The sequence below is a fragment of the Aulostomus chinensis genome, chromosome 11, assembly GCF_037954235.1.
Source record: "Aulostomus chinensis isolate RoL2024-O1b breed Wild chromosome 11, RoL_Achi_v1.0, whole genome shotgun sequence".
Classification (NCBI taxonomy): Eukaryota; Metazoa; Chordata; class Actinopteri; order Syngnathiformes; family Aulostomidae; genus Aulostomus; species Aulostomus chinensis.
Genome location: NC_141330.1, coordinates 15,073,233 through 15,086,546, shown reverse-complemented (window position 1 = coordinate 15,086,546; position 13,314 = coordinate 15,073,233). Strand labels below are relative to the sequence as shown.

Below are 13,314 nucleotides of genomic sequence, written 5' to 3'. Positions count from 1 at the left end.
GCTCATAGCTCCCAACAGCTTTAGGCCATGTGTGCGAAATGCCTGTGTCCCTCCTGTCGTGAGTTACAGCCCGACATACAGTAAATCTCCACGTTTCAACAGAACACCCCCATGAATCTTTTAAACAATGACAAACAAGCCAGGTTTGTCTTAACCGAATAGCTTGTTCTGATGTTGGAAATACATGTAAATCACCAAGCATGAATATATTAATGGGACGGTACTTTTGGATAGTGGCACACTGAACATCCAGATGGCTGTGTCGTCTCCGTGGATGGATGGGAAACAGTTATTCTTATTCCCGAGAGTCCTGCAGGAAGAGGAAATAAGAAATCACAGTGATGAATTGAGAAATGTGCTGCTAACTTGTGTTTATTAGTCGCTCATTTGGACTGAGGTTTAACCGGACTCGCGTGGTTGGAAAAAATGTGGTTGTGCTCCGTCGCCCGTGGAGGATCAGTTACATGAGTGGGCCTGCGCTGTATGATCTTAACAGATATAGTCTCTGAGGGAATTGCAATATATCTCGGCTGTGTTTAAACCTGAAGGCATCCAGTGAACGGACAGAACTGCTCTCCTGTGTATTACACTCTTTATTGCAGTCAGGCGGAGTTTTCCTCCCGGCTACTGGATGACAGTGAGGAGCAGGATTTCTGGGAATGAAATCAGAGCTCGCTGCTAAATAGGGGTTCCCTCTCACCTCTGCTAAAATGCTGTAAAGGGTGAAAGCAGCCAGTTCTTCCTCTCTGGGGGCCACACCAAATTTGGGGGTGGGTGAGGGGATGTCACGTGTTGAGAAAATGACAGAACATGTTTATTTTATAAGCTTTTAGGATAGCATTGGGTATTCTTACACTGAAGACAGCTAGCATCTACATCCAAAATACAGGGTGTTAAAGGTTATCTGTCAGCTCCAAAACAGGAAAGTGAAGTTAGATCTTTAATTAATACTCTCCTCAACAGGCTCCTCAACTGTGCTGTTGAGGTGTCTGAGGCCTTTGCATGAGATGATTTAAGTTAGGAATCTTTCCAAGTTAGAACATCCCAAGCTTACAGAGGGAGGTGAGGGTGTTTTATTACCAAGGCCATACATTCCACTCCTCTAAGCAGCCTCGTGTATAAGTCACATGTGATGAGATCTCCATGTGCTCCTCTGGGTTTTTGGCTTTCGTACACAGCAAAATAGCAAACGTGATCTTAAGTTCACTTCTATGGTCTACCTTATATAACCTGGGAGGGTTATTTACCATTGAGATTTTATCACAAGTGCTAAAAGAATGTCCGGCTCCTCGCTGTACGTTTGTATACTTCCCTGTTTCTAGGCACCCGGCTACTGTTTGATTTGCATTTTTCTCTTTCTATAGAGCCAGAGACATTCCACACAACTTTTCCTGTCAGAGGGTAAAGTGAGCTGAGTCTTACATAATACACAGACACTATATTTGACCGTTGAGCTTCAGGGCACTGCAACTATGCAGTAACCTCTCCCATCCCACGATACCCGAGTCCTTGGCATCTCACTGGACTCCAGTGCCTTTGGAAAGTAACACCTCGGCTCTGACTGTTGCAAAATCACTGCAGAATCACCCATTCATCCATTTCCTATACTATTTATCCATTAAGGGTCGCTGGGGGCTGGAGCCTATCGCAGCTGACATTGGGTGAGAGGCAGGGTTCACACTGAACAGGTCGCCAACCTATTGCAGGGCCATCAGGAGCAATTGGCCGCCGTTACAAGGTACCACGAGCAAAATCAAGCAAAGTAAAGAAATCATTAATTCCAACTGCAATCAAAATTATCAGTAAGTTCTAAGGGTTAGACCCAGGTTTCTTACCTTCTGTGTGTTGTTCTGTATTGTTCTGTTTCTTATGTCGTTTTTATGTCTTTTATGGATTTTTTAAACGTGTTTTTTACTTTGAGCACGTCAAAGACAAATTTCCACTGCTCTGCAATGGACAATAAAGTTCTTTCTGACTCTGGTTCTGAATTGGGGGTTCAGTGTCTTGTTGCTAGACGGCCACTCTACCTTGGAGCCATGCCACCCCTGCAGAATCATTGAGATTGAATAAAAGAAATTAACATGATTATTTGCTCAACAGCAGTGTGAGTTCCCTACTTTATATTTTTGTACTTGTCCTTCTTGCTCTTCAGGTTTCCACCGAGCGGAGAGCTGGTGACACTTGAACTTCTGGTGTGTTATGGTGTGTATATGTTCTCAACTGCTAAGCACTCCTATAATCAATCAAGCAGGCAGCGGCGGCTGTCTGACGTCAGTAGCACGGCTGCTTGCGTAATCTCCTTCCACCGTCCCATAGATATGTCATCTGGAGCAATCTGGAAAAGTAAACTTCACTCTTATCGCATATTCGGCCCGCGGCAAGTAGGCCTGGGTGTCCACGCCGAGGGATCAACTCAACCTGAGCCTTGAGAAGCAGCTCAGAGAGAATCATTTGAATACTTCAGTTGGAAATGCAGCGTAATCACAGCTGCATCACTATTTCAGCTATGTGAGTGCCGTCCATGGTTGCAACCATGATGCATGCTCCAATAATAGCAAAGGCTCGCTCTTCTAGTCTAACACGTTTGAATGTGCTGAGAAATGATGAAGCGAAGTCTTCATGGGGAAATGTGTTATCTAGATAGAAGAAAGAGGCTTCATAACCCAGTCGCTGTGACAGACGGGGCTTATCTTCGCACAGTTGATCAATGTGACACTTCACTGCTTGTTGTTTGGCAACATTGATTTTCAGCCACAAGTTTACAACATCTAGTGACGTGCATTGATGTCGCTGCACTTGAGAGAAGCTGTTATGCCCTTTAATAGAACATGCGTAAGGCTGCAGTTTTCCCAGTGTTTGGTCATGGCTGGGACTGAAAACATATGCCTGTGTCATTTGTTTAAGGTGTGTTTAAACACATCCTAGCTCACCACACCTACTAGGCTCACAGTGTCATTTGTCAGGGCAGCAGGATGTCGACACAGGAATAAACACAGGATCCAGTGACAGTTTATCAAGGGGTGAAATAAGAAATTATACACCAAACTGGTGAATGGATGCAGCGTCAGCAAGTCTAAACTGTTCTGAATCTCTTTGTTCCACTACATTTGACTGACTCAGTCTGACACTGGGCTGTGAGGGGAACCTGAGAATGTCAAGTGGCTTGACATTTATCTCCTGCCATTGTTCTCTCATCCTCCAAGTGTTTCACATTCAGGTAAAACGTCGGCTTTGTCTCCCAGGATGCACAGCTGCTACACAGAGGGTTATTTATAGTTCAGTGACGCAGATCTTTCACCGTGGCACCTGCCAGGACCATCAGGACCTCTGCCCAGATGCACGACAACCATGGATGCTGTTACCTTGGAAACAAGATTATGTTGACATCACAGGACTCCATCCTCCCCGGAAACCACTGTTCACCCGGCGATGACCCTCCAGTCTGAGAAACAAACACGCGTGTTTGAGGAAAATATTATAATGTGTGTGCGTAAGCTGGGAAGGGGATGTGTTTCCATGTCTCTGCCTTTTATTGCTGCGTCACTCGAAAAAACCCACGCTGGCCAAACATGAAATGAACTTCACTCTCTTGTAAACATTTTACAGGTGCACTAACATGTCGTGTGCAAAAGATGAATGATGGGGGATTTGTAATTGATGATATATTTGGGTAATTCTAAAAGAGGAAATGACCACTGGGCCTCTTTCGTAAAATGTTCGTATGCACAAATTCGTTCTCTCACAACAGTAGGACTTTTTCAAAGCCCTCAACTTCGTCTTACAGACAGGAAGCAAAGCCTCATTTCAAATTCCGTGCACCCCCGGGTCATCACCAGGCCCAGTGTCTGGCAGACTAGTAACCAGATCACTTACTGGCTTTTTGAAATCTTCATGTAAGAAGTGATGCAAATAAAATGTAGGATGAATAGAATAATCAAGATCTGACATACTAATGCATTCAATAAATTGATCATTTATAATCAGGCCTTTTCATCTGCCACTGAACCAATATATACTCCAAATGGCACGGAGAGCCGACTACAGGTCCATTCCAACCAGAGGAACTCCCTGATATCTGCACCACAGCAAATAAAAAAACACTCTGCACAGCCGATAAGGATGCTGAGTGGAAAGAAGGGCCAGCAAAGTCTGTGGAACGGAAAACTGAAAGGGTACCACAGGTTATCAGAGGCTTTCCTCAAACCCTTGCACTATCACCGGCGAATTAAAGAAGCAATTGCTCGCGGGGTTGTTAATGTTCCATTGGTTGAATTAACAACCAACCTAAAGGTTTCCAGCTCTTTAAACGCTACCAAAAAAGAAAAAAGAAAAAACAGAATAAGACCTATAAAAATGTATGACAAGCAAGCAGAGTTGTACAGTTTTATTACCTCCTATCAGAGTTTTAACACTGACAAGCAGCTTCTGGATTAAAGTGTGTAATGGATTTTCCAGAATGTTTTAAGAGTCTGTTTTATGCATCAGTTCCCTCATGAGCTCTTTTAAATTATTAACAAAACGGTGATGCTAGAAAATCACTGTGTTATATATTTCTTTAGACACAGAATATTTTAAAAAGTCTGCCATTAGTATGCCATTAAAGAGACGCACGGGGGAGAAGAGTTCGATTTAACACAGGTGTGTCGAGAAGTGAGAAGTTCACTTTTAATTCCATGTTTAAAAGAAGGAGAGGGATTTTGTTATGAGAGCAACTAATGTTGGCCTGGAGCCGACGAACCAGACACACTGGTGGATATAGACGGTGAAAGCACATCCCATCAGCAGCCATCTTTGTCGTTACACTGAAACCATTTGCAGTTTAAAAGTTGATATCATTGCATTTTCTGCTTTGTAGTTGATCTTTTTCTGTTATTATTTCTGATTTTTTTAGGTACTCTTTTCCCTCTTCTTTTGCTTTTGCGTGATGTTTTGCGCTTCATGATTCAGATACAAGTAAAAACTGCAATATTTCGTTTCACGTTTTGATATAAATGAAAAAAAGGGTAACTCAACTGACATAAGGCAATGGAAAGTATTTCAAGGCTTCAGTGACGCTAAAATCTTTCCAGAAAATTGGACTAAAGAGGAAATGACCGATCCTGACCTGTGGTGAGCCAACAGTTGAGGCCATTCCTGCTGTTTTCACCCTGGGAAACTGTAGACTGCGGGATCATAATAACATGCAGAATCTGGATCATAAGATCAGAAGTCGTTTTAACTTAAATCTCATTTAAATGCCAGGCTTCTAAATTAAAAAGCACTCACATCTTAAAAGGCTCAACGACAAGGATGGAAGAGGGGAGGAGGAGCCTCTCAACTCCGTCACATAAGGGCGTTTCTTGCAGACGGGGCGTCGAGTACTCAATGACCAAACTCGGCAGCCAATCAGAGGGTTCATTCTAATGAGGAGGCTTTAAACCCTCCGGACCTTCCTTATGAATCGCTTCTTTACAGACAGACCGGAATTTAGCTGCACGCAGTCAGCGAGAGGAAACAGCTGCTCCCCTTCGCACCTCCTCTCACTGATCGAACTTTCTCTCCTCAACTAACAACCGGCGCGCTCCCACAGGACTAGCCCACCCGGGTCCACAGGAGACCTAATCAAGGAGAAGTTCATTCACTTGCTGCTGCTTCGGGTGGGGGGGTCAAAGTCTCCATCGCCATGTCTAGCGGTGATACGTCGGATCAGGCACGGAGGTTCTGCGTGTTGTCGTGGGATCAGGTGCAGCGCTTGGACTCGATCCTGGGGGAGGCAGTTCCCATCCACGGTCGGGGAAACTTCCCCACCTTGTCCATGCGACCCCGGCAGATAGTTCAGGTAGTGATCCGCGCGCGTGCGCGCCCACACACACACACACACACACACACACACACACACACACACACACACACACACACACACACACATATATTTGCTTTAGGCACTTTTTGGGTACTTGTGTAGACTTTTCCTGTAATTTCCTGCAAATTTTTTCAGTTTTATTTCTGCTCTAACTTAACCTTTTTTTTTTTTTTTTTTTTTTACATTTTTATCCTGGCCATAACCCCTATTTTTAATCCTAATCCAGCCCTCAATATGTGTTCCTCTGCCCACATTGACAATCGTTTTGTTCATTGATGACGAAAGTTCCTCTTTATTTATTTCCTCCTGTGACATCAGTGCTTGTACTTCTCTTGAACTTTTTCTTGAAGGTAGTCTGGGATAAGTGGGCTGCAGATGATGCAGACCATCATTTCCACTGCCTACTGTCTTGGATGAGGCAGGGGGGTGTCATGACCTCACCTTAAACAGTTTCTTTTAGGTGGTACTTCATTCTGTCTCTGTCTTCTGTCTGTCTGTCTGTCTGTGTGTGTGTGTGTCTCTCTCTCTCTCTCTGTTTTTATATATATATATATATATATATATATAAGTGTATATGCAATGAAATGTAACACCTCACATTGCTATATGAAAAACAATTACGTATTTTTATCTGTTGGTACAAAATAGTACAATAAAATTGAATGTATGTGTGTCTGGGTTTCCCTCAGCAACCCTGCTGGCCTCCTCATTCTGAGCTACTAAGCCTCCTGAGAGCCTTTCTTGTGATTCTTCTGTTTTAATTGTATATCCATGAGCGATTACATCATCATTTTTGTTTGCCCCGGGTCATTTCTTTGGAGAGGCCCATCAGAATTTTAAAATATCTTCCCAGCCCTGCTATTTACTCCCAGTAGGCTGTCTGAGTGTCTGTCATACTCCCATTCATGCAGCAGACGGATGGAAACACAGTGGGGGATATACCGACTTTAAATGTATGAAACAGACGCATGCCAGAGTCCCTCCACATTTCCAGCCTCTTCTCCATTGTGGCTGGATCGTACTGCGCTTCCCCCTGCGGTGTCTGGGGAGATAGTTGGCTATGCATTTAACTGCAAAGCTATGATTCAAATTCCACATATAGCCGCCGTCTCAACCCTCAAAGTCATGTCAGTTTCAAGTTGTGTTGTTTTTTTTTTCTCCTTCGTTTCATTTCATTCACTGACATCTTCAGGATGAGCTCAACAAGCGTATGAAAGCCCAGAGCTCATACTTGCGGTTGTGGAAAGATGAATGTGCCGCTGAGCGTGCACGAGGCTTAAATGCAGGTTTGAACCCCAAATGTGGGGACTCTTGTTTTCCCTGGATGTGTGGAAACCCCATATAATTTTGTTGTGCTAGAATCTACCATCTGCTGCATAGATTCCTTTAGCGGTCGGCTGGACATTGATCACCAGTCATTCTCCTGTCACGACAAACTAGAACACAGGCTCTAATGTATGTGTAATAGGTTTTGATGGCGTGAGTAACCATCGCAGGAGGTACCGACCTTTGCCTTGCTGCAGGGTGAGAGGGTGAATGAGCTGCTAGCAACAGAGTGAAGTGATGAGGTCCAAGGAGTAGCTGATGGAAGATAACGACACCCTCTGCTCCTAATTGCTCCATAACTCTGCACTTATTCAGTTTATGAGCGAGCCAACTTATTATCCATTTTTCTACCCAGACTGCAGGGATGACAGACTAGACATGAGTCTTGTCTCTGCTAGGGTTTCATCTGAAGCCTTCAGAAGCATACCTGTAGGGGTTGGGGGGGGGGGGGGTGCGCGCGTAACCACCCACCTGTATCCAAGCACACATGGATCTGACATACCAGGACAACCACAGAGGCACATAAAACCAACATGATCATGGCTTCTTAATGGAATCTGAACCCATCTCCACTTTATGACTGATCTCAAAGCTATTAACTTGCCTTCAAATGTGTGTATGTCGAAAGCCTGACCCCGTATGTATAAATAGAGCCAGCTTGTTATCTGATCACCATGGGAGAGAGAGTTAACAGACACTAATCTGACAGGGGGGAGGTTTAGGATTGTGTGTCTGTGTGTAACAGCTAATTGTGCTGCCGGCTAGCATTTGTCGCACTAGTCAGGGTTGTTATTGTCTACTCCATGTGTCAGCTGTGAATACACTTCAGAAAGCTGGCTGGATTGGTCCAGCCCGTCCAAATGGAGAGTAAAATCTTTTTATGTCACGTGTGGTTGTCATCTCCCTCCAGACCAGCGAGATGAACCTCATCTGTCATGTCTTATTTATGGACGTAGGAGCATTCTTGTGTTTGCAAGCAGTGATTCACATTTACATGCACTCAGCATTCCACTATTATTCTGGTTTTTGCCTTTAGTCGAAAGGTAACAATATTCTAGGACGTTTACATGGAGAAAGAAAATTAAAATTCCACCTTAATCTTGTTTAGGGATTCACCACAGTGGATTTTTTCTGATATGCCGAGATTTTTCCAGTTGATTTTGTCAATATTTACCAATGTTTACATTATCGGTACCAACAGTGATGTGATATTTACATATTGCACATATTGAAAAATACATGAACAACGTTGCACATTTTAATAGACTGAGTTTTTCTTATTTCAAAAAAACATTTGGAAATCCCATAAATCATATATTTGTCACATTTTTTCTTTGTCACAGATGAGCAAAGAAGAGATTTATGATTGAGCTGATGTAGTTTTCACCAAAGAGATATTCAAGAACTGACGATACTCCCAACATGCCGATATCACCTCTCAGCACTAATTCTGTTTACCTGCAGCTACGCTAATTCCTAGCTAGGTGTGTCAGAAAGACAAAGTGGAACTAAAGTTTACCGTCATTGTTTCCCTCCTGTTTGGTTAAAGTATCACTCAATGGGACTTTTTAACATAAATTTGCTTGATTTGCATTTATGAAAGAAGTAACCTTCGTTCAGGAATTTTTAATGTTTTCCTAGAGCTTTTGTTAGCTATCTATTAGCATTAAGCTAGCACATTTACACACCTGGCTGTCAGCAGCCAATTAAACTTCTGTAAAACCCTTACTCATGGTCTAGACTGTGAATACGCTGTACTTATGTCATGAGAATGCGCCTCAAATTTAAACAATTTCTGCATATCTCACATGTTCTAATAAGAAAATGCTAAATTTAAAAAAAGTGTGTGTGTGTTCCAACTGGAATTTACTGTTATATGACCCTTATCATGTTTGGGCGTACTCGGCGATGTAGGTCCAGCTGTAGATCCTCTTTGTGTGTGTGTGTGTGTGTGTGTGTGTGTGTGACACTTTCCTCTCAACATCTTACATGTAAGTCAGTGACTCTGAGATTACAATTTTGAGCCTGAAAGTGAAGATTTTCCAAGTTTCTTTTCTGACAGAACTGTATAAATCCCACTCTGAGATAAGACAACATGGCCAAAGGGGAGCTGGACCCTACAGACACGCCGGCTCTGCTGCTCTTTGTTTGAGCTCTTTAGCTTTCATTCAGACTGAGGCTGATGGTGATGAAATAGACTTTTGTGAGTTGCAGTATTGATCCCGCCTTCACAAACTATTGATTTCCCTTGAGACCATGTGGAGCTGATTAGGATGTATTTCAAGGCTTGACTGCTTTCATGATCACCGAGTCTATATTTTGAATTCGTACAAGTGCAGCTGCAGATGAATTACATGGTGTGTCTCTGTCTTGTCCCTGTGCAGGTGGTGCGGGCGAGGTTGGAGGAGCGGGGCGTGTGCGTCAAAGACGTGAGGCTGAACGGCTCCGCTGCCAGCCACGTGCTCCACCAGGACACTGGACTGGGCTACAAGGACCTGGACTTGATCTTCGGTGTGTCGCTGAGAGATGACCAGGCCTTCCGTCTGGTGAAAGACGTGGTGCTGGACTGCCTGTTGGACTTCCTGCCAGCCGGGGTCTCTAAGGAGCGTATCACAGCGCTAACCCTCAAAGAGGCCTATGTACAGAAACTGGTGAAAGTCTGTAATGACACGGATCGCTGGAGCCTCATCTCTCTGTCCAACAACACGGGCAAGAATGTGGAGCTAAAATTTGTGGACTCTTTACGGCGGCAGTTTGAATTTAGTGTGGACTCCTTCCAGATTTGCCTCGATTCTCTGCTCTTGTTTGACCGCTGCTCGGAGACGCCCATGTCTGAGAGCTTTCACCCGACTGTGATTGGAGAGAGTGTGTACGGGAACTTCAAGGAGGCTATGGAGCATTTGTGTCAGAGGACCATAGCGACAAGAAGCCCTGAAGAAATCAGAGGGGGCGGGTTATTGAAGTACTGCCACCTGCTGGTGCGAGGGTTCCGACCCTCCTCCGAGGCAGACATGAAGCAGATGCAGCGCTATATGTGCTCGCGCTTCTTCATTGACTTCCCCGACATAGGTGAGCAGCAGAGGAAGCTGGAGGCCTACCTCCAAAACCACTTTGTTGGGATGGAACACAAACGTTACGAGTGCCTGATGACTCTGCATCAAGTAGTGAACGAGAGCACCGTGTGTCTGATGGGTCATGAGCGGCGCCAAACGCTTAGCCTCATCTCCATGCTGGCGCTGAGGGTGCTAGCGGAGCAGAACGCCATCCCCACTGTAACTAATGTCACGTGTTACTACCAGCCGGCTCCGTACGTACAGGACATTAACTTCAGTAATTACTACATAGCACACGTGCAGCCGCCGCAGGTCTCAGCCTGCAGTAATTCCTATCAGACGTGGCTGCCCTGTAGCTGAGCAGACCGACGGGCTATGATGGACGCGTCCCCATTGCTCAAGGAAAATGGACTGAAAACACCCAAAAACAGAAACCTTTGTTTGCCAAATGTGACTTGACGAAAACAATCCTGTTCTGCTGTGCGTCTGATTGAGCCAACACCAAACGTCTGTAAGATTGCTGGTCATTTCTGAGATGTAGCGATAATATCTTATTTAAAAGAAAAAAAAAATGTTGATGAAGCTTTATATGTGTTAGAGATTTTGTAGGAAAGAAATATTAAAGCTGATGTTATTTTCATACTCCAGCTTTATTATTTTTTCTAATGACGTACCGGACCAAAGATGTATTTGTTGTTTAGAAAGGGAAATTTGTTATGATTCCAAGTGCCTTAAATGAACCCAGAAATGTTCTAAAAGCATCTGTAAAGGCAGATCTGTGCTTCAATTTTTCTAGATTACTCTGTCTCTCTTTTCAGGAACAGAAACATTCATTTTGTGAGATTAAAGAAAAAGGGAAAAACTCCAGTTTTCTGGTTTGTGGTTATTTTAACTTTAACTTTGGTCTATAATGAAAGACAACATATAAATCTTCATCTCTGAGGTCTGGTTATAATCTTAACTGTCTTAACCATCCACGAAGTTAAATTCTCACAAAGCCAAGATAAACAGCATGTTTATTATAGCATGCTTAGATAAAAACGGACAGAATGATATTTTCCTCTTTTTCCATTACATCAGTTAGCAATCGACCTTCCTCTTCAACATATACTCCGGCTATTATAGCAGATTTGTTTCCATCAATGTATTCCAGGAAATCTGTACTGTATTAACAAGTCTGGGTGCAAAAGACCAGTTAGAAAAGAAAGACAGGAAATACTTATATATGTTCCACTATTATAATACACCAGCTTGGGACTGAAGGAATAAGTTCTTCCTTGCACAGAACGGTAACAAAACCCCCCTAAAAATACATACATCATTCATATGTTGACCCGGAAGACCTACAAGATTCATCCATCCATTTTCTATACCACTTATCCATTAAGTGGCAGGGCAGGGGGGCCGGAGTCTATCCCAGCTGACACTGGGTGAGAGGCAGGGTTTCACCCTGGACGGGTCACCAGTCCGTCGCAGGACTTCGAAGATATACTGTTCCAGCCTGAGTATATCCACAAGCAGAACACCTTCCCAGTAGTTATTTTCCCATTTGCTTCACACGATGATGGTTGAGGCTCCCAGAATCAGCTCCACCGGTGGTGGATGTAAGTGTCAGAATTGAGATTGATCGTTTGGGGCTAAGCGCTCTGATATCTGGAGGTATCCTCCCTGCAATACCCTGAATACCTCTCCGTATCGCTCCTGATCCAACACAGTAAGTGGATGGAGCAGCTGGGTTTCTGCCTGTTCATGTCAATGAGAGTTCGCCAATAGAAAAACACGTTTGTTGTATTTTTCTGTCACCTGCTTAAAAGTCATGAGAGTGGTATGATTTAAGCCCCCCCCCCCCCCACACACACACACACACACACCAGGGGTAAAGTCAATAAGAGTTGCTACAGTACAGTGAAGGGATCTTTCCTCCTGACGACGGACACAATGGCTGTTTTCACAGCCAACTACAACATACTCCACCTACAAGAGTAGAACCCATTCTACATACCATCTATACTGCTTTTTAAAGTCGTAGGAAGTATAAAACAGTGAAACTGATTTAATTTGCAGTATGGTAGCGTATGATTATTTACTTTCTATGTTGGGAAACCAAACTGTATAATGCACTGTGAAAGAAGTCCACAGAGGACATGTCAGTGTCCAACAATGACAGAAGCTCAACTTTACCTTCAGACAAACAAATGTGGCACCTAAGAGATTAGACCTACATTTGTTTTCTAAGATTTTTGAGTCATAATCGTCATCGAAAGCAGTCGCGTGTCCAAGGCATGACCAAGATAACTGGCCAGCAAGTTTACAAATTGCCGGTTAACTTATCACATCATCGCAATTTAAATTTTACTTTGTCCAAAACAAAACAAAACAAAACATGAGAGTGGTATTATTGAAGAGTCCCCCCCACCTCCAGGGAGTAAAGTCCCTCTCCTGTGGCTGGGTGGATGCGGGATTGTTTGTCCAATACTCGATCAGTGACTGAGGCGGCACATTTCCAGCCAGCAGTCTATTGACATGCATATACTGTCTACTGGAGTGAGCTGCATTGGTTAAACCAGGGCTGAGGATCCATTACAATCTGAGGACATGAACCATAAGGAGGCTTTTCTAAAGCACAATGGCTTCTCTCTCCTCTGTGATACTAAAGCTTTTTAACAAAGGCTGGCCTGTTCTCCCGCCCATGTTTCCAGTAGAAACCCAGCCCTGTTAGCTTGACTGATACCATATCCATGTCATTTTGTCTGAGTCCAAATCAAAAATCTTCTCAGCCATAGCAAGGATGGTGAAATGATGGAGATGGAAAGAACGCAGCTCACGCAGACCTCCGATCTTCAGAGGACCTGCTTGTCACACACACTCGGAGCGGTATTTATTATAACCGCTGTTCAAAGGGGGGAAAAAAACCTGTTTATTTAAACATATGTGAGTCACAGCCATCCATTCATTCCCTCCACTACCTGAAACCTGACTAGATGTTCAGAAAGTCCAACGTTGACAGATGGCATTAGCCGCGTAGTAATATAAACGCTGCCTTATATTTGCAGAAATCTGTTAAACACCGCGAGCGCTGGAGCCAATATAAAG

General features: G+C 43.8%; 1 protein-coding gene and 1 long non-coding RNA gene across 2 annotated transcripts; one reads left to right on the top strand and one right to left on the bottom strand.

Annotated features, from left to right (window-relative positions):
- Positions 1–204: 204 nt before the first annotated feature.
- LOC147253562 (uncharacterized) lies at positions 205–5,269 on the bottom strand. Its single transcript, XR_015118412.1, has 3 exons — positions 5,105–5,269; positions 3,363–3,442; positions 205–310 (listed from the first exon to the last, which is right to left on the bottom strand). It is a non-coding gene; the product is annotated as an uncharacterized LOC147253562 (long non-coding RNA).
- Positions 5,270–5,435: 166 nt separating this feature from the next.
- On the top strand, positions 5,436–11,088 carry tent5ba (terminal nucleotidyltransferase 5ba). The gene is made up of 2 exons (XM_086218808.1): positions 5,436–5,818; positions 9,553–11,088. Exons 1-2 carry the CDS (start codon positions 5,663–5,665, stop codon positions 10,579–10,581), a joined length of 1,185 nt encoding a protein of 394 aa, XP_086074934.1. The 5' UTR covers positions 5,436–5,662; the 3' UTR covers positions 10,582–11,088.
- Positions 11,089–13,314: the final 2,226 nt, after the last annotated feature.

Coding starts and splice junctions, on each gene's coding strand:
- tent5ba (XM_086218808.1), top strand. CDS start 5,663: ATGTCTAGCGGTGATACGTCGGATCAGGCACGGAGGTTCTGCGTGTTG. Junction 5,819..9,552: donor GACCCCGGCAGATAGTTCAG/GTAGTGATCCGC, acceptor GTCCCTGTGCAG/GTGGTGCGGGCGAGGTTGGA.